Here is a 19,389-nt window from a genome sequence, read left to right as displayed (position 1 = left end):
TCTTCTTCTTAATTTCGGAGAATAAAACATATTTCATCTCATCAGCACTCGGTACGCACTTATTATTATTCAAATTCAAATATTCAAATGGAGGTTGATGTGAGACTATCAGTACAGATCAGCATATGCATGAAACCAGGTTGAGCATAAACTTCCAAACCAAGAAAATGTCATTTGTTTAGTAAAATTCAGTGGTCAACAGTATCAAAAAGGTAAACGAGTAGTGCAGCACATAAAAGGGTTAAAGATGATCAGCAAGAAGCGACTACACTGAAGGGAAAATAAGGAGAATGAAAGAATATCATTTTCGTGATTAATGTGAATTTGAGTGATGCATACAACTGGAGACCCAAAAACAGGATTACATTGTGACAGAGTAGCTTGATAGCATTTAAGGACTTTAATGTCTTCTTTGAAATGAAGCAAAATGTTTGTTTTTTTGGTCTTTAATCAAACTTATTGTATAAGAAAACTGACACCACTGTTGGGAGCTCCATTCTCCGTGAAGAAATCAGACTAAAAACTTTTCTGTGAAGAAATCCGAGTAAGTAATTGAGACAAAAGTTCAAACCTTTCGGTAAAGTAATTCTTTAAAAGTGGTTACACTGACCAGGAGGGGGAGGTAGTGAGCTCAGGTCTACTGGTTCATCTCTGTCCAGGGCCTCCACCAGCAAGTCCAGTTTCTGCAATGAAGACAGGTCAACTCTATTAGGGTTGATTTTTCTAAACTTACGCACACATATAGATTTACTTAGATAAACATTGACATTGGTTCTGTCACCTTGGACACGAGGTAGTGCTGTTTGGCCTTGTCAACGTCACCCCTCTGTTTTGCATTTATGGCGGCCATCTTATACTCCCTCTGTCTGGACAACACTGCCTGTTTCAGCTCTGAATGGAAGGAAGGCATACATGTGTGTTTGTGTAAAAAGAAGTTGGTTTAAAAGTTCAGGAGGATGACAGTGACATTCTGGGGGCATTTGTGAGCGACTGCGTCTGTGAGAAGCAACAAATGAGGAATACTGATTAAGTAGTAGGTTTTTCTTGATTTGATTTAGTTATGTAATGAATACATTTGATCATTTAATGTAAAATACATTTCCCCACCGCTAATTACCAAAGCGAAAAGCAAAGTCTTAAAATGATCTGATGAGCGGTTAATGAAGAAAAGTAAGTAACCCTTGAACAGCATCAACATACAGTAAATATACACTATATTTACTGTGAGAAGAGAAAGCCCAGAGCTAAAACGTGCTGGATGGACACATCAACAGACTATTTACTAGTAGAAACAAAGATATTAAGTTTGACATTAGGATTACATAAATCATCAATCTACTAATCCATCAATCAACTAATCATTTCAGCAGTTTTGTCCAATTGAAATAAATAAGACGACCAATAATCATTGAATCCCCTTGAGTGGCTGTGCTAATCTAATGACATTTACGACTGGAAGAATGAGTCGATGAATTGTGTGTGGAAGAATTGCAGCACATCTTTACTCTTATACATCCAGTACACAGGACAGAGTAGAAGTGGTGAGTTAGAGAGACGACCACAGAGTACTCTATGGACGTTAGTGTGTGTTTACCGGAGTGCTGTGCGTCAGGCTGGCTGGGGGTGAGGGGTGATATGGCAGGTGTTCCTGGGGTGATGGCAGCAGCAGGCTTTTGGGGCGGGGTCAGAAGGTGCAGCTTCGTATTAGGAGCTGTTGGCGCAGCCTCCCTTAGAGGTTTTTGATTTGTGGGAGAAGGAATCAGCGTGGGCTCTGCCAGCTCTCGTTCCTTGATAGGCTCGGACTCGGCTGTGGCGTTGGGCTTTCCCCCAAGAGCAACAGGAGGTGGGATCTCCTCCTCATTGACGGGTTTTCCTTTCCTGACAGATGCCAACATGGACTGCATTGTCTAAGGTTGAAGGGAAAAATCATAAACTTTTGTTTTCAACATTACAGACTAACTAAAGACAAACTTCAAATCACAATTCAAAAGATTTGAATGAAGGCACAGTATGAGAATCAATTTGTTTTGGAGGTCATACGAGATGTTTCCTCTTTTTCTTCTCTCCATTTTACCTTTAACCCACGGTCATATCTTCGAACTTTGCTGGTCTCCCCCACAGCCTTGGCATTGGAAATGGCTGTCTTGTACATATCGATGCGCTCCAATAAGCAGGACTCCATCCCAGTTGCACCACTGGGAGCAGCATGAGGAGTAGAGCGGGATGTGACGCTCACTTTGGGAGCAGTTTGCGTGACGGCAGGAGGGGTGGGAGCAGGAGTTTGTTCGTCATCATCCTCTAACACCTCATTCAGTTCTGCCTATGTACAAAGACAGAGGAAAATCCAGACATTTAAAGCTATTCAACAGCTAAGCTTCACCATTATATTATAAGTGGAATTAAATGGATTAGGAAGCCAACTAACAACTATATTTTATTATCTTTTATGTGAAATAGCTTGTTTTGTTCAACCAAGATGCCCAAAACCAGAGGATATGCAGTTCAAATATGAAGTAAAGCAGCCAATTTAGCGCATTGGAGAAGCTGGGACCTACCAATGGTTGGTATTTTTGCTTGGAAAAATGACTGACAGCATTAACATAGTATCAAAATAGTTCCAAATACTGTTTCTGTCAATATATAAAAACTGTGAGAGTGTGTTACCAGCAGATCATCATCATCCAAATCTTCATCCCCCAATTCCTCATCATCATCCAGGTCTTTCATACAAAGAGCTGCCATTCGCTCTATTTCAGCCATGGCGACAGGAGCTGAACATGGAGAGACACAACACAAGCAGCACTGAATCATATATCAACATGTACGCACGAGCATGTGGATGAGACAGAAAGATGTTAGATGTCTGCGAATTAGATCAAGGTAAGAAATTACTCTCTCACCTCTGCCATCACCTTTCTTCCCTTGTGATCTCCCTCCTGCCCCACCTCCTCCCACCAGATTCAGCAGCTCTGCCTCCAGGTCTTCATCATTCCCTTCATCGTTCATCCCTCCGTCCGGGGACAGGTCAAGGAGCAGCCCCATCTGTGGCACAGAAGGAAAGAAGGGAGAGATCTGCTGAATCATACCTGTTGTTGACATATTAACAATAGACACAATCCACGCAGCTCATTGTCAGACATGACGGTCCTTACCTGTTTGGCTCGGGCTGCCCCTTGACCCCGGGGAGGGGGGTTCCGACCGCGACTCATGGACTGTCAGTACCTGAAACTTTCAACCATTCAGTTAGTTGTGCCAATAAAAATAAACAGGAAGGTGATGAACGTGTCGATAACTGAGAGTATCCACTACCAGTGCACCTGTCGACACTGACTTCCATAACAGCCACCTTGTGCCATTTTGTGTAATCGTTCAAACTGTTTCTGTGTTCATGGTAACTAACAGGTAGCACCAAATACAGTTGAATTTATACATAACGTTAGCCAGCTTGCTAATGAATTTAAGTTACAGGGGAGCTCTTTACCGTGTCGGTGATGTTAGTGTCGGGTCGGTTATCCAAGTCGAAAACTGCTCAGAAACAACAGGAGAAAATACTGAACATAAACACGCAGGCAGGTGTATTTTAACACGTTTAACTATTCGAGCTATCAAAACAACAACGACGGCAGGCTGTGGAATTTACTTCCTACATTGCGTCTCCGGTGGCAACGCGCATAGCGCTTTACGGCTAGACGACACACGCCCATTACTGACGTAAAACCCCGACGTCCCCGGCTGAGGTGGGTGGTCGCATGAGCGTGGGAAAAAGCATGACTCGACAATATCTCAGTTTACTGTTACAGGGACAAAATCAGCAAATATTGGGTATTTGACCTTCAGCAAGTACACTCAGTACCCAAGGCATACCTTGTACTTTCTTCATTCGGTTAGTGTAACTTGATTTGTGTTAGCTAGCTGCCTGATTACATTTACTGTTTTGAGGGGGGAGAATTCAAAAACTATTGTTGGCTAAAAGCTAATCACCAAGATAACAATGGGAATTATCTGTTGTAGTTGTGTAGGATTTACTTTTAACATGTACTACTATGTTGTCATGTAATTCAACTTTCTTTCTTTTTTATTCTGTAGGAAGAGGAGATGGCAAAAGGAAAAGCTAAGATCAACAGCAGTGGTAAAGGAGAAGCTATTGCCCCATAATATGGACTATCTTTGATGTGCTGCTGTTGAACAGAAATAATATATGATTATTTGATGTTCTGAAACTAAATGTCAAGTGATATACTGCTGCTTCACTTTATCGTTGATACACTCCTTTTAAGTGTTAATCAGCTACAGTAATTGTTGATTACTTGAGTTGGTCCTTATGTGTGAAGTCAGCTCAGCTCCACCCCAGCCTCGATCACTCAGGTCAAGGAAGAGGGAACATCCAAGTGATGACATTTCCAAGACTGAGGATATTCAGGCTGCTCTCCATCACCAGGTAATTTAGGTGATTGAAACAGAACCTACTTTTACATCGTACCAAATTGCTGACAAGTCCTTTTATTTATTTATTTCAGGACACTGAAGGAAATAATCCAGCAGCTGATGCCACAGTGCTCCAGGGCCACCAGTCCTCTCTGCAGGAATCTACTCTGATTTCACCTCAACAGCATCAGGCTGCAGAACAGTCCTGTCTCACCAAACAAGGTCCTGCCATAGAAGAAAAACATGCAGAAGCAAAAAACGTTTACTTAAAAGATGAGACGGTTAAAGATTTTGCGGGACAAGAAGAGACTATAGTCACCAATCCAAACAATGACTCTCAGCTGGAGGGCTTTGGAGCACACACTGATACTGATGCCAATAAGAACAATGAGGAAATAACTGAAGAGGATGGTAGCAGGCCATCATCTGAAACATGCAGCGATCATGTCCAAGTCTTCTTACCAACTTCTGAAGAAGATGTTGGATCCTGTGCAACATCTTCAGATGAACAACTGGGTGCAAAGGAGAATTATCAGTGCAAGTTGGAGAGAAACCAAGAAGCCAGCGATGTATACATGGCTGATGTGAAAGAAAAAATTAAAAAGGAGGCACCAGCGGGGCTACCGGCCAAAAAGAAGCGAAGGATGGGGATGTGTGGTCTGACAGAGAAGGAACGGTGTCACTTTCTACAGACACAGAAGCGCGAAAACGGGCAGAACGGATCGGAGCGGGTTGAGAAGCAGATTTGTAAAAACACAGCTGACCTTGTGGCTCAGGAAGATTTACCATCCTCACTATCCATCCCAGTAGGCAATGCCACAGAGCAGACCGAGGCCAAGATAAACCTTGTGTCCAGCCACTGTGAAGGGGATGACAGGTTAGAATAATGTAGTAAGGAATCTAAACTAGATGATAAATATCTTTAGATTTTTAGATTTTAAGTTTCATTTGGGCATTTTCATGACATCTACCAGAGGTGGAAAGAGTTTTGTCATGTGCTTCTCAAGTTTTATTATAAGTCAACAACATTTGTACTCTATTGTGGATGCATTTTAACTGTTGTGTAATATGTGAAGTCACTCAAAACATTTCAAAGGTTCAAACATACAAAAACAATCAAAAAAGACCACAATGGAAACAAGTTATTTGGCTTTATTGTGTTTTTATTCTTTCTGATGGTTTTTGTAGTTGGGGCATCTCTTGTTAGAGGCGTCACTTTTATATTTGCAATCAATATTTACAATCAATAAAGATGGTTATTGTGAGTTGTTATTTCCCTCCTTGACGATAACATTGTTTGTTAACACACAGGGCAGAAACTGAAGTCCGCATTGTTGTCACTACCTCAGATGGGACCAGTACTGTGTGTGATCAATGCTGCTCAAAGGGAAAGAGATGTGAGGCTGAAGGAGGCATCGCGTGTGGTCTAGAACAACCTGGTGACACAAAGTCAGATCCACCTGCTGAGGAGGAGATTTGGGGGAATCAGGAGCAGCAGGAACTCGAGGAACATACAGCGGAGATTATGCCTCAAAGAGCTCATCAACAAGTGAAAGAAGGGCAAGATGGGCCAGAGGTAGTCGTCCAAAGTCCTGCCACTGCTCTATACTCCAAATCAACTCAAAATGAGGAGACTAAGAACCTGGATGCAATCGAGACTGCCCTTCTGCAGTTAAAGACTGTGACCAGGACAAGAGATGAGAAGAAGAAAGAGTTGACTCGTGATGCTGGGGATGCTGACGGAGCGGAAGCAGGCGCTTCATCCACAGACTACCGGTCAGCGAGATTTAACTGTGGCTCTGTGGAGCTCTGCGGGGCTGCAGTGACGCCCAGTGGCTCTGAGAGGAACGACAGTGTGAGTGACCAGTAGTTAAAAGATGGGGAGGGTACAAACTTCCAAAATACCAGTTTAGTGAAGCTCTTAATGTCAAGTTTTTGTTGAGACTGTTGTCAAAAATGTCTTCAACTGAGTTTCAGTCAGTATTTTCTTCATTAATGCAGTTTTTCTGTCGTCCATCTGCCGCAACACATAACTGCGCAGTGTTTCTGACTAATGCACCTGCAAGAGATGTACTATAAATTAGTGCTGAAACAATACATCAATTAAGTGATCAACAGACAGTTTATCATGAACATGATTGAATAGTCGTTGAAGTCATTTATCAAGAGAAAATACCAAATATTTGCTGGTTCCTGCTTCTCAAATGTGAAGATTTTGCTGCTGTTTCATATCATCGTTAATTGAATATCTTTGTGTTTTGGACTTTTGGTTGAACAAAACGACTGATGTTAACTTTAATTCTCTGAACTGGCAATGGCCGTTTTTCGACTAAACCATTCATTTTAAATAAATTGACTGAATGATGAAAACAACTGTTTAGGTGCTGTCGTACTGTAAATCATAATTACAAATGCAGCTATTCAGATAACTCATTTTAAGCTGAATACTTAACTAGCTGTGCGTACACTTTAATTGACATCTGACAGTCACCTGTTACATGAATATAAGTTACAAGTATACTGAAAAATACGCCAAAACAAACATTTGCTAAATTGATATATCCTGAAATTTATTTTTCTGTCTACCTTGTAACTTTACAGAAATGGTTGATTTCTTTTTGTTTTTTTGCAGCATAATCCAGATGATGAACCTTGTGCTGGTCCCTCAACTGTGAACACTGAGCCCCCTCAGGCCAGGGACACCACTGACCTGTTTGGATCTGGGTACTTGGATTATGTGTCGGACTCACAGTTGAACGCCATTGCTCTGATGTAAGAAAGGAGCGAAGATGGTTAAATCCCAATATAATCCTGACAGGAGTGTAGAGAAAGGGAAGGTCAGGAAAGCAAGTGAGCCTCTGTAGACTGGCTCTTCAGATAAACACCCAGTGTAAACAAGCTCAAGTTCAGTTTATTTAAGGCTCTGGAAACCCAATAGTGTCCTCTTCCAAACAACTTACTGACTGACAGGTTGTAAAAAAAAAAAAAAAAGAAAGGAAAAAAAGAAGTCGAAGCTCATTTGACACCAGCGACTGTAAACAAGGAATGGAAAGTATTACATTTTAACAATCACACCACCAACTTTTATTGGCCAGGTATGCGTATGCAAATTTTACTTTTACTCTGTGTTTAATGTACATACACAGAACAAGCATAAACACTCAGGACAACAAGCTCAACAAAAACAGACAAACTATTACGTACAGATACACACAAACATAAACAAAAACAACAGCATTTGTAGACAGCAAGACAATAGTGCAAAGGATGCTGGAATAAAAAATTGTGCAGCTATTTTTATGTACATGAGGATATGATAAATACAGTTTTGAGTGATGATATTTATGTTTTAAAAGAGAAACTGAGAGTTCAGTGTTCTGTAGCGCAGAGGGGAGAAGTTGGAACAGGTTGTGTGCAGGGTATGATTTGCACCAATGATTGTTTCTGCTGTCCTGGCTGTCCGTTGTAGTCTGCTCTGGTCCTGTTAGGTGGCAGATCCAGACAGTGATGGATGAACAGAGAACAGACTGAATAATGTTGTTGTAGAAATGGATCAGCAGTTCCTGAGGCAGGTTGAGCTTCCTGAGCTGGCGCAGGAAGTACATCCTCTGCCGGGCCTTCTTGATGATGGTGTGTTGGGCTCCCAGTTTAGGTCCTGGGATATAGTGGATCCCAGAAACCTGAAGGATTCCACAGCAGACACAGGGCTGTTGAGTATGGTGATGGGGGGCAGAGTTAGGGGCTCTTCCTAAAGTTTGTGATTCACTGACAGGTAGAGGCTGGCACAGTGAGCTGGGTGAGTTTGCTGTGGAGGATGTCCGGGATGATGGTGTTAAACTGTGAGCTGAGGTCCATAAACAGGATCCTCATGTATGTCGCAACAGAGTCAACATGTTGCAGGATGTAATGCCGTCCCATGTTGACTGCACCATTGACTGACCTGTTTACCCGGTAGGCAAACTGCAAGGGGTCCAGCAAGGGACCTGCAATATCCCTCAAGAGGACCACCACCTTTATGTAGGTGCTCCTGTGGTGGAGGGTTTTTTGGGGACCGGGATGATTGTGGAGCGTTTGAAGCAGGAGGGAACTTCACACAGCTCCAGTGAGCTGTTGAACATTTGCATGAAGATGGGGGCCAGCTGGTCAGCACAGATTTTCGGGCAGGATGGTGACACTCTATCTGGCCCTGGTGCCCTCATGATCTCTGAAAGAGCTGACCCACTTCTTCACAGATGAGTGGGGGGGTGGGGGGTTATCAAATCTACAGTAAGACACATTCATGTCGTCAGCCATTTGGTGCTTCTCCACAGTGTGGCGGGGTGGTCTCCTGTAGTTGGTGATGTCCTGCAAGCCTTTTATTTACATTAGTTATCTGGTCAGCCATGTGTAGTAACTGCTCACTAACACAGCTCTGAGGTGGGATGTAATCACTGACCACAGTACACAAGGAAAACTCCTGCGCCGAATAAAGCAGTTTGCAGTTAATGAATGAATGAAGTCTCAAAGTGAAGACTACAGGATTTCCTGAACACTGTGACATCAAAACATCAATTTTTTTGACAGACATTTTCCTATAGCTACACATTTCCGTACTCTTATGGAATTCACAGACTCAAATGTAGGATTTTTTACAAGCTTAAACACCATATCCATATAACTTTTCACTTTCTCCCCATTCAGTGAGGAGGAGGTGATGGAGAAAGAGGGCGATCTTGGTACCCCAGACTGTCATGAAGATGCTACAGACCTGATCTGTGGGCTCATCAGAGAACTATCCTCTCTGAAGTTAGTAAATGTTTCTATTGTTCTCATTTTATCCGGTAGTCTCCTTCTTTTCTAACCTCCCTCTGCATCCAGCCCCTGCTCCTCCCACCTCCCACAGTTGAACTTTTGACTTGTAGCACCATTGGTCAGTTGCATCCTCTTCACACCCACCTCTGTGCTCTAATTGGCTGGAGTGTGTAGTCAGCTGTAGACTGCTTGGCAGCTTTAGCCAGGGCCATCTGAGGGACACTGCACCTTGTCTGGTCAAGCCCTGAGGTTTAGGCTTTGATGTGGATGTATGTGCTGAGAGAAAGTCTAGGCAACAAATCATGACACACTGACTTTAGAAGAAACCAATATATAGCTTGCTCACCTTAGAGCAGCACATTTAAAGCACAAAATACAAATCTGCATGAAGAAAATTATGCATGTTTCAGAAAGACTGACATTTGGATGATCTGAGGAGCTGCTAGCAACAAAATTATGAAAAAATGTCAGTCTAAAAGTAGAGTTTGGGATAAAAACAGTTTAATATAATGACTTTACAAATTTACTTCCATAAAACCTGGGTATACTTATTTTACTCAGTATGTTCAGCCTGCCTTAATCTGTCCTACAGGTTGTCAAACACAAAGCTGACGGTGAAGATGTTAATAGAATTATGGAATCTGATAATCAGCATTTGTTCTGTCTTCTTTCTTCTAGTCGCAAAGTCATGGCTACTCATAGAGAGATGGAGAACCTGCGCCGTAGCAGTAAAAGTTCAAGGGGCTCCATCCGTTGAGGATTTGTTTCAAGTCCCTGTCATCCTGATCTTACAGTTGCCTCAGTGGTTTGGGAGTAATTGTTAAAGCCTTTAAATAATTTACTTTAAATCTTATCTTCACTCTTCTTGTATTATTGACAACTGAAATGTTCCGTTTAATGGCTCAGTAGTTCTGATTCTTTTCAAATAAAGCTGGGTGTTGTTTATTAAGTCAGTAATCTGAGTATTATTCTGTAAGGATCGTCTTTCATTTGTGAAATATCCAGAGGTAAATCTGCCCCACATGGCTTTCTTTAATTCTGTCAAATAATTTCAAAGAATACAAACAGATGTTGTCAACTTAAACATTTATAACTTCTGGCACACAAGGGTATTTACACACAAAAATGTTCGCAGTTTTTTTTCTCCACAAAGTCAGAAGAGCTTAAGTACAATAAACAAAATTATTAAAAATAAAACTAACATGCCTCAAGAGCAGGAATTTACACCTCAGAACAAGAACAAGTCACTCATGTTTGTTGTTGTTTTTTTTTTTAAATTTAAAATCCTGAAATGGTTAGATGTTTACATGCTGTAGTGAAGTTATTACTGATGACTGTGCTTCTTATAAAAGGTTTGATAATGTTAGAATCCTTCAATGCATAGACAGAAGATATGAAACTGGACATCAGAGGGCCACGTTATAAAATATGTAAAACAAACATACATTTTCCATTGTTCTTTTTAAACTCCTCCCAAACATAATATCTGGCAGTAATTATTGAAAGTATACCTACAAAATAAAATAAAACACCAAACGGACGCTGTTTGAAGGATAGGCCGACAAAAAGACCAGCTGGAAAATAACTCCAATCAGCATTATAGAAGGCTAAGTTACACAGAATCTCTACCAAAGCATGCAAATAAAAACAAACCAAACCACAGAAAAGCAAAAACACACGCATGCTAATAAATAAAACCCACACTCAGTAAAATAAAGGAGGATTCAGCCTTCTGTGTCTGTTTGCTACCCGCCACCTGTTGGTTCAGCGTCTGGACTTGGCGTACACGGAGCTGTACGCGCTGTCCACCTTTGGACAGAAGCGCTTGGTGTGAGCTCTAGTCCCCGTGGCTCCGCACAGAGGACACACATACTGCCGCAGATAGGGACACAACACATCCCCGGCCTGACTTTTCAGCCAGTGGGATCCGTACACCTTTTCGGACTCCCCGTTGTGCTTGCAGAAACTGCAAAACATGCGCTCAGGTGATGGAGGCAACACCGTCGGATCCGGTGCTTTGTAACAAGTGGTCTTCGTGCGCTCTTTTGGCCCCCGGGAGCCCGTCGGTCTTGTGACCAGCTTCAAATCCCCCCCGTCTGGTGTATTAGCACCTAGGGAATCTGAAGCGTACCGCAAACCATCAGGTGGACGCTGATGAGCCAAAGGGTTTGGCAGCGTAGATTTAGTAGCCAGATCTGGCGCACAGGCTGCTCCGAGGTCGCCACAGGTGTCAAAGCGCACAGCCACCAGAGCCTCGCACAGGTCATCGCAGTCTGTGTGCGGAGCATTGGAGACTGGCAGAGAGGACTCGGTGGCGGAGTTCCGACCCAGGATCTCTCTGATTGTGTCCGACAGTCCCATGTAGTCTGTCCATGGCTGGAAGCTTTTGCTGTCCGGATCCATGAAGCTCGACAAGCGATGATCAAGTCCCCACAACACGCCGTTCATTGCAGCTCCTTCTGGGCAACACTGCAGGCGTCAAACGAGAGAACAAAGTTTTGATTGGTAATTGAGTACAAGTGGTGGCACACTCCCCAGCGTGCCAGCAGCCAATCGCTTTAGCGCATGGACAGCGCGTGCAAGTCGGTTACCTTCTCAATTTACTCCAATCAAACAAGTTGAATGATGCCTTTGTGCCCCCTTATGCTCAGTTGCATGGCCTACACTGTACACCAAGAAGCCACGTCGTTTTTAATTCATTGTTTTTGTTTCTAATAGTTGGGTTATCATAAATCATTGGTTTAATCAGAATAACTTTCATTGTCAAGGTATATGTACACATAGGAGGAATTTGACTGGTTTTGCATTTCTCTCTGCACAGAACAAGCATAAAACAACAAGACAATAAGCTCTGCAAGAACAGACAAACTACACTCAAACATTTAGACAGCAAGACAATATTGAAATGCAGCAGGGTGCAAAGGATGCTGTAATAAATAAAGTACGAGGTAAACTGATGTGATAAATACACCATATAATATGAGCCTCATGCATGGATTTTTAAGTGATGTTTTAAAAAAAAACCAAACTGAAATACAACAATGAGGAATAAATAGTTTACAGGTGAAGTAGATGTTAGTCATAGTGTTAGTGTACAGGGATTGTCCCTGACACTGTGTCTGGAGTTAACTGTTCAGAGGGATGGCCTGTGGCTAAAAACTGTCAGTTAGCTTTGGTGAACAGTGCTGTGTAGTGCAGAGGGGAGAAGTTGGTTACGTGCAGGGTGAGATGGATCTGCAATGATGTTTCCTGACTGTGGACATGTATAAGTCCTGAATGGAGGGCAGGTTGGCACCAGTGGTCTAAATGCAGTAAAAAACAGTAGTCATAATTAGCCACAATAAAAAGGCCAGGCCAGATTACCACAGAAAGGAAATCGTATTCGAACAGCACGCTTTCCAAGTGGAAAAAAAATAAAAGTCGGGTAAAAATATAATCCATCTTTATTGATTACTTCAAAATAAGGTACATAGTTTAATCACCACAATCCAAATTGTATTAAAATGACCAGTCTAAGTGTGGAGCCTGTGATGTGTCCACCATCCCGTCTGCTCGGCTATCCCATGTCTCTGACTGGGGCTCGACTTCTCTGGTGGGTGGGCGGGCAGGCAGGGGTAATGGGCAGAACATAAAATCCAAGTAAGCTTTTAAAGATCAAACAGAATATATCACAGTGCAAAACAGCCATTTCATACATGGAGTCAAACTCTAACATCACTGTGTCAAACTCGCATGCCTGCTTTAACTGCCAAACTTTTACATATATTGAAAACAATAATCTCTGATGTCCTTCATTTCTGACCCCTGTTTATTACCATTAGCTGCCCCTATTGTGAAGAGAATTTCATTTAAAAAATAAAAAAAGGGAGAAAACCACTGAAAATGTAGTAGTTGCGTTTGTTTATTCTGACTCGGCGCCACACAAGGTCAGATTTTACTCATCCAAAGCACTGACATTGCAGACTTTGTATTTATGATAATAATGCATCTTCACAGGCAAAGTTTTTTGTTCATGGTTCATCCCCCCCCCCTTTTTTGTGTACACAGTTAATGCTGTGAACGTAGGACCATACTAACCTGCAGTTGTATGACAGATTGAGAGCAGAGTAGAGCTCAGGAGTGCTCGGGGTTTGAACGCTGACTCTTCCTTGATGTAATCCAGAAACAGCAGCTGCCTCCGACTTGGTGGAAGATGGAGTTATGGGAAGACAGCCAGATATGCTGGTGGGCCCCAGACCTGAGAAATCTGGAGTCACATACGCAGCACGTGTTTACGACTTGTGGTGAAATCATTTCACCTCATTAAAAAAAACATCTCACTCCTCCACCCTTTAATTTAACGGCATACTCACTGAGAGAAGTGCTATCTCTTCTGTTGTTGCTTGTCGGTGCTCCTTTACCAAACAGAGGCGAGTCACACAGATACTGCTGCTTCAGGAGAGAGGACTTCTGACGCTCAAAATCACGGCGCTGTAGATACAGAAAGATTACATTTACAGAGACACAAGCAGTCTTTTAAGTCAGAATGCTGTGCTCTTCTGTATGAGGAAACTACTGTAAATGCACGATCTGATCTTTGGACAAGGCGCCCGCAGACAGTGAATACCTCTGACAATCTTTTCCTCATAATAGCTGCTGCAATCGCCAACCTTACCTTTTTAATTTACTCTGTATTTTCTCTATTACACCTTTTAATTCAGTGGGGACCCACAGCACTTTTTTTTTTAAATACAGATAACAGTCCCTGCCTCATTTTCTTCCAACCTCGTGGCTTAGCCGGATGGCAGCATCGGTGAAGGACTGCCTCTCCCTTTCAAAAGTCCGCTTCTGATGCTCAAGTTCTGCCCAGCGCACCTGAAGACGTTCCCACTCTTCCAGAAAGTAAGAATCAGCCAGTTCAATGGGGACAGGTGAGGTAAGGCTGTCCTGCAGACAGAAACCAAGGAGTGTATTTCAGTCTGACACCAGCATGAGTAAGTGAGTGAGTGAGTGAGTGACAGACAATTGCACCTGCAGCAGTTGCTGCTGCAATCGGACAAGCTGCTGACTCTCCTTCAGGTCAGTTTCAAGTTGAGCCAGGAGCTTGTCGTGGTCAGTACCAACACCAGTGCGGCCTGCAATCAAGATACTGTATTAGACTAGTGTTTCTCAATCATTAAAATAAATGAAAGCTGAAAAACAAACCTGGAAATCCTAAATCTTGTTGTGTTTACCTTCAGATAAGATGTCACCCATTCTCCGCTGCACCTGCCTCCAGCTCTGAACCACACCTCCTGTTACATGGTCACCAAGCGCTACCTCGGCTTCATCCAGCCTCTTCTCTTCAGTTTGTGCCTCACCACGGACATCGACCACATCCGACAGAGTCTTAAAAAGCCACAAAGAACATGCACTTCCACTATCAAAGAGGACCACACCATCAACAGATCTGTTTAAATTATTTATTAATAAACAGAGATGTGCACGACGGAACCCCTTATAATGCTATTGAGAAAGGAGGAGATGAGGAAACAAAATAGAGAAGTTTGGAGTGCAGAATGCCAGAGCAACGAAGAGGAAGTGGGTTGTTGGGCATTTATGGAAATGCTTGGAGGGGAGTGATTGATAGTAGCTCCACTAAATGGTCCTTGTTTTGGGCAAGATGCTTTAACAAATCTGCAGCAGCATCTGCTGGGGAAGATCATTTGAAAGATCCAGAACAAGTACATACATGTTTTGGGGATCCTTTTTAAAATAATCGTTTTGAGAAGTTATGTTGTAGTGTTTGACAAACGTCTATGTGACCCAATGACCAATGCTAGTAACTGACCAGCACTTAGCTTAAGAGGCTCTGTTCTTTTCCTCACCTGCTTCATGTCGACTCTGAGCGCGTGGAGTAAAGTGGTGAGGCTGTGGCGCAGCTTCATCGCCTCTCGGAGCTCTGCTTCTCTGCGCTCCAGCATCAGACGTAGTGTCGCCTCCTCTCGTCTACAAGGTGGAAGAGAGCCAGTGAGGATTAGAAAGAGGCGGGGTGCGCGTTTGAAGGCGATGATAAGAGCCAACTTACTTTGCAGTAGATCTGAGCGGTTTGATCGGCTGTTCTCTTTTGCCTCGACCTCCAGGCGGAAGGTTCAACACCTCTATGGCTGGATAGACAAAGGCAACATGGTGAATGTATCCTTTAGTGAATATGATATTAAGCAAACAGCGGTGTGAGAAACTCTGTCTCACAGGGTCCTTTTTCTCTGTGTCGGTCAGTCAGCTGTGACAGTCGCTCCTTCAGCCGGTTACTCTGCTGCTCGCGACGCTTGAGCTCAGCCTCTTGCTGGTTACTCCGCAACTGCAGGCGAGAGCACTGGCAAGGGAAGATTTTGAGAAAGGGGAATAGTGTGAAGGTATTCTGATAGTTATACTCTAAAGACCACATGCGTTCAACTTACTTTGGCCCGTTCACATCTCAGCATGTCCTGAAGCCTGGCCACGTGGTTATCCATTTCTTTTAGATGCTCCTACAAGATATTTTTTTTTTAATTTTTTTTAAACAAGCACGAATGTGTTTCATTCGCTCATATTTTTACCCACCCTGAGTGAGTCTTCTTGCGCTTTGTGCTCCTCCCTGTCAGCCCACCAGGAGGCGCAGTGAGAGAGCTCATTCAGAGGGCTAGGGCTTTGATCCCTAACGAGATAAGAATCTGTAGTGGAAGGAAGGGGGGTTGTTTTACAAGTGTGCATGGTCTGAAGCCTTTGGCTCATGTAAAGATAAAAAGTGACGGTATTACCTGAGTACTCCGGGCATCTTGTAACTCTCCTCTGGCCAAACCTGGAAGCCATCTGGGTGCCATATTCACATGTTAGCAACAAGGGGACATTCTACCAAAAATGTAAAGTTGTACCACAACAGGATCAACGCACTATGTACAGATACCTTATGGGAATAATACGTTCTTTGAACATTAACATTACTATAGTGACAATGCATCAGTTTCAAGTGCCTTACCTGAGCTTCCTCTGACAGATGCCACCTTTTATTTCCAGGTGATGGCACTTCTGCTAATTACCACCGACCATGGTGCCAGAAGATGGAAGCTTCAGGATTTCAAATTTATGCAGTCAAACTGCTTCCAACTAAACTTTAACATGTGCACCGGTTTATAAGTATTAACTATTTTTTTTATATAAAAGGTGCTTTCTGAAGGCATTGGGGGCCAAATTCAAAGAAATATCCATGATGGGAGGAACACATTGAATAATCCCCAAGACATCAGCCAATTTAGTTTTACCTCAGCATTTTCTAAACTTCTATGGAGCATGAACCGGTTTCCAGTACCAAAATTCACAACACGTCAGCATGGGGTGTTACCTTTCAAGTGAGTTTGAGCATGGTGTTGAATGTCTTCTCAACATGTTTAGTCTTTCCCTTACAAATATCAATAAATCAGGACCCTGTCTGAATATGAAACAATCCTAATTCTGACACACTGTGACTCATGAATTTGCAGAGTTAATGGAGCTGCCTGTCTAGTATGGTCAGATGCTACCATAGTCATTATTTGACCAAATAAATTTAGTCCAGCAGTTCACTGGTGGGCTAAATAACCACCCCATTCACTTTACTATGACCAGACACAGCTGACTTTGGTCAAATGATATTTTTGGAAATGTCATGGTTTGCATATCCTCCTGCTTTTACTCACACACCAGAACAATCTTACACTGACTTGACACTGAAATCAAACAAAGAGGCTTCAACCTCTACGAACCATCTCCTTTCACCTGTTCACACGTTTTGGTAGCAAAAAAACCTGAAGGCTTATGGGAGAGTCTCAAACAATTACAAAGTGCTATTTTCATGATTGATATTCAAAAAAAAAACAAAAATCACATGCACCATTCATAAGTGTCCGAAAAAGTAATTTAATTTCTAAAAAGTTTGCCCACAGTAGCTAAGTTAAGAAAAAAATACAGGCCAACAGTGGTGAAAGTTTTGGTTGATTGGAATATGATTCCAGTGTGGAAAACGATTAATGCAACAAGTCACTACAGCATGATTCATATCATACAAACAATATTTGGAAATTTTGACTTACATGAACATCTGCTGTTTGGCCATTTGTGTATCTAAAGTGATATACATTAAATTTGCTACCAGGTTGCATTACCCAAATAGTGTTAAGGCCTTGGCGTGTTTTTTCTTTTAATACAGGAACATACATGCTAAAAGCAACCTTAGCAGGCTGTAAATTATATACAGAAAAAAGATTGGATAAAAGGTTATACGACAATCACATGCCCTGCACTGATTAAAGTCTGTACCATGTTGTACTTCAGAGTAGTAGTAACACCTTGACCATTGCCACAAATACAATGAATGTTTAAGACACCAATCAGTTTAGCTCAAAAGCTTTCAGTGCATCTTTTGGCCACAATATGAAATATAGTATAGTATATCAGCACCTGGTTTAAATTAATGTTAATGATTTTTTTTCCCCTCCACCTGCTACATAAAATACATGAGGAAGTTGCACACACAGTAGCCAATCACATGGGCCGAATTTCACTGACTGGAGACAGAAACCATTAGGTCAGGAAACTGAGACCGGACATGTTAAGTACTAGGTAAACCGAGAACGGCTTAATCATTAGTCAAGTTAGTGTCAATAACTGTTGTTTTTGAACATGTAGAGTTTGGCCCTGCTTTAATGTAACAGATGGGAGTTATGATACCATTAGTTTTGGCAAACAAGTGGAAAAGTTCCCTCCCCCGAACCAATCAGTCCCACGTTGCATCATCCCAGGAAGAGCTGCTGGTTGAGGACACAGCGACATGAAGTACAAGTGAAGAAAGCCTTCGACGGATAAATTCAGAAATTCTCCACCACCGTTCTCTCTGCTGTGAACAGAAAAACAGAAACACTTAAACTAATCACACATTAAAAATACAATGTTTATAGGTCTCTTTTCTCTGAAGACATTTGTACACATCACAATAGGAAAATGGAAATAATAAAATGAATGACGGCTGAATTCCATTTAGCAGCTTGCTAAGGATCTCGTGTGTCACAACTATTTATAACACCACACTTAAGTGACACTGATATATTACCTAACTGTATATTTAATTTTATGAAAAACATGGCTCAGTACATTTTTCACTGCACTTTGTTCATTGTTATGGTCATTTAGATTTACCCACACCAGCTTGCCAAGTATGGTAATCTTGTTAATCTGAACAAAATTGTGAAAGATTTCCAGCAACTTGGTGACTGGTTTACAATATTTCTAAAATGTTTAAGTAGAATAACAACAGACATGTCAAGATAAAGTTGTATGCAAGTCACCAACATGTGTGTTTTAAAAACACTGACAAAATGCACAGAATGGTGCTTTGTTCTGAGCCGTATATTTGCATCTAAATTATGGAGGCACTTGACCAAGCCACTGAACTGTAGTCATGTGTGATAAGACTAATAACTGCTAAAAGATAAAGCACTACACTCACAGAAGCTGGAACAATCAAATGTTTGGCACTTTTGCTTGACAAATTATGTATACAATTAGTTGATTATTAAAATAGTTGCCAATTAATTTCTGTCGATTGACTTATTGATTAATTGTTGTATTTGTAATAAAAGTATAATTAGATATTAGATTAGAATTTATCCACAACAGGTGTAAATTTGCTTTTGCCTTCACAAGGTGGTCAAGCATCTATATTAATAAATAAATTATAGCAGAGGTCAAAGCATAGTACAGCACAATAAAATAAATAGGCACAGAACCAGCGGCCTAAATTAGCAACATAATTGGAGCTGAAACAATTTGTCAATTATCCAATTCTTATTCCATTGAGGGAAACTTAATCTGCTATTATTTTAATAGTCTATTAATCTTTTGAGTCGTTTTTTCAAGCAAAAATGTTGAACATGTGCTTGTACCAGCTTCTCCATTGTCAGGTTATGGCTATTTATTCATTTTAAATCATATTTACTACATGTAAATATATAATATATTTAGGTTGTGGGCAGTTAGTTGGACAAAACAATCAATCTGGAGATGTCACATTGGTAATCTGTGATGGTCAAATGCTGTTAATAGACAAAACGGTTAGTCAAGAAAATAATTTGCTAATTAATCTAGCCCCAAACCTGTATGCAGGGTTCAATAAAGTCACGACATGTGACATATTAGACCTTT

General features: G+C 41.7%; 5 protein-coding genes across 8 annotated transcripts in view; 1 reads left to right on the top strand and 4 right to left on the bottom strand.

Annotated features, from left to right (window-relative positions):
• Positions 1-438: 438 nt before the first annotated feature.
• Positions 439-3,678, bottom strand: LOC123969573 (coiled-coil and C2 domain-containing protein 1A-like). The gene is made up of 9 exons (XM_046047102.1): positions 3,482-3,678; positions 3,153-3,222; positions 2,901-3,042; positions 2,665-2,771; positions 2,075-2,320; positions 1,595-1,907; positions 782-891; positions 611-683; positions 439-528 (listed from the first exon to the last, which is right to left on the bottom strand). Exons 2-9 carry the CDS (start codon positions 3,207-3,209, stop codon positions 512-514), a joined length of 1,065 nt encoding a protein of 354 aa, XP_045903058.1. The 5' UTR covers positions 3,210-3,222; positions 3,482-3,678; the 3' UTR covers positions 439-511.
• A 66-nt stretch (positions 3,679-3,744) lies between these two features.
• Positions 3,745-10,165, top strand: LOC123969571. Its single transcript, XM_046047098.1, has 8 exons — positions 3,745-3,883; positions 4,087-4,129; positions 4,332-4,438; positions 4,518-5,302; positions 5,737-6,280; positions 7,058-7,197; positions 9,106-9,210; positions 9,895-10,165. Exons 2-8 carry the CDS (start codon positions 4,096-4,098, stop codon positions 9,971-9,973), a joined length of 1,794 nt encoding a protein of 597 aa, XP_045903054.1. The 5' UTR covers positions 3,745-3,883; positions 4,087-4,095; the 3' UTR covers positions 9,974-10,165.
• Positions 10,166-10,285: 120 nt separating this feature from the next.
• nanos3 (nanos homolog 3) lies at positions 10,286-11,721 on the bottom strand. Its single transcript, XM_046047104.1, has one exon. The coding sequence runs from the start codon at positions 11,662-11,664 to the stop codon at positions 10,981-10,983; it is 684 nt and encodes a 227-aa protein (XP_045903060.1). The 5' UTR covers positions 11,665-11,721; the 3' UTR covers positions 10,286-10,980.
• Positions 11,722-12,641: 920 nt separating this feature from the next.
• si:ch211-286b5.4 (afadin- and alpha-actinin-binding protein) lies at positions 12,642-16,284 on the bottom strand. 3 transcript variants are annotated; one of them, XM_046047100.1, is made up of 13 exons: positions 16,193-16,284; positions 15,975-16,026; positions 15,778-15,887; positions 15,636-15,704; positions 15,427-15,550; positions 15,263-15,341; positions 15,063-15,183; positions 14,430-14,583; positions 14,227-14,330; positions 13,981-14,142; positions 13,569-13,686; positions 13,294-13,462; positions 12,642-12,805 (listed from the first exon to the last, which is right to left on the bottom strand). In XM_046047100.1, the coding sequence occupies exons 2-13, from the start codon at positions 16,024-16,026 to the stop codon at positions 12,715-12,717; spliced, it is 1,353 nt and encodes a 450-aa protein (XP_045903056.1). In that variant the 5' UTR covers positions 16,193-16,284; the 3' UTR covers positions 12,642-12,714. The 3 variants fall into 3 exon arrangements, with proteins under 3 accessions (XP_045903056.1, XP_045903057.1, XP_045903055.1); XM_046047101.1 differs by lacking the exon at positions 16,193-16,284 and having other exon boundaries at positions 12,642-12,860; positions 15,975-16,178; XM_046047099.1 differs by lacking the exon at positions 16,193-16,284 and having other exon boundaries at positions 15,975-16,178.
• Positions 16,285-17,089: 805 nt separating this feature from the next.
• si:ch211-286b5.5 (uncharacterized protein LOC100003596 homolog) overlaps positions 17,090-19,389 on the bottom strand; it is a 4,561-nt gene continuing 2,261 nt past the window's right edge. For both annotated transcript variants that reach the window (XM_046047106.1, XM_046047105.1), the window contains exon 3: positions 17,090-18,085. The gene's annotated coding sequence lies outside the window, so the exon portion shown is untranslated. The remainder of the gene's footprint in view (positions 18,086-19,389) is intronic.

This window comes from Micropterus dolomieu, linkage group LG04 (assembly GCF_021292245.1).
Source record: "Micropterus dolomieu isolate WLL.071019.BEF.003 ecotype Adirondacks linkage group LG04, ASM2129224v1, whole genome shotgun sequence".
Classification (NCBI taxonomy): Eukaryota; Metazoa; Chordata; class Actinopteri; order Centrarchiformes; family Centrarchidae; genus Micropterus; species Micropterus dolomieu.
Note: the sequence above shows the minus strand (reverse complement) of the source record. Positions and strands in the feature narration are given on the sequence as shown.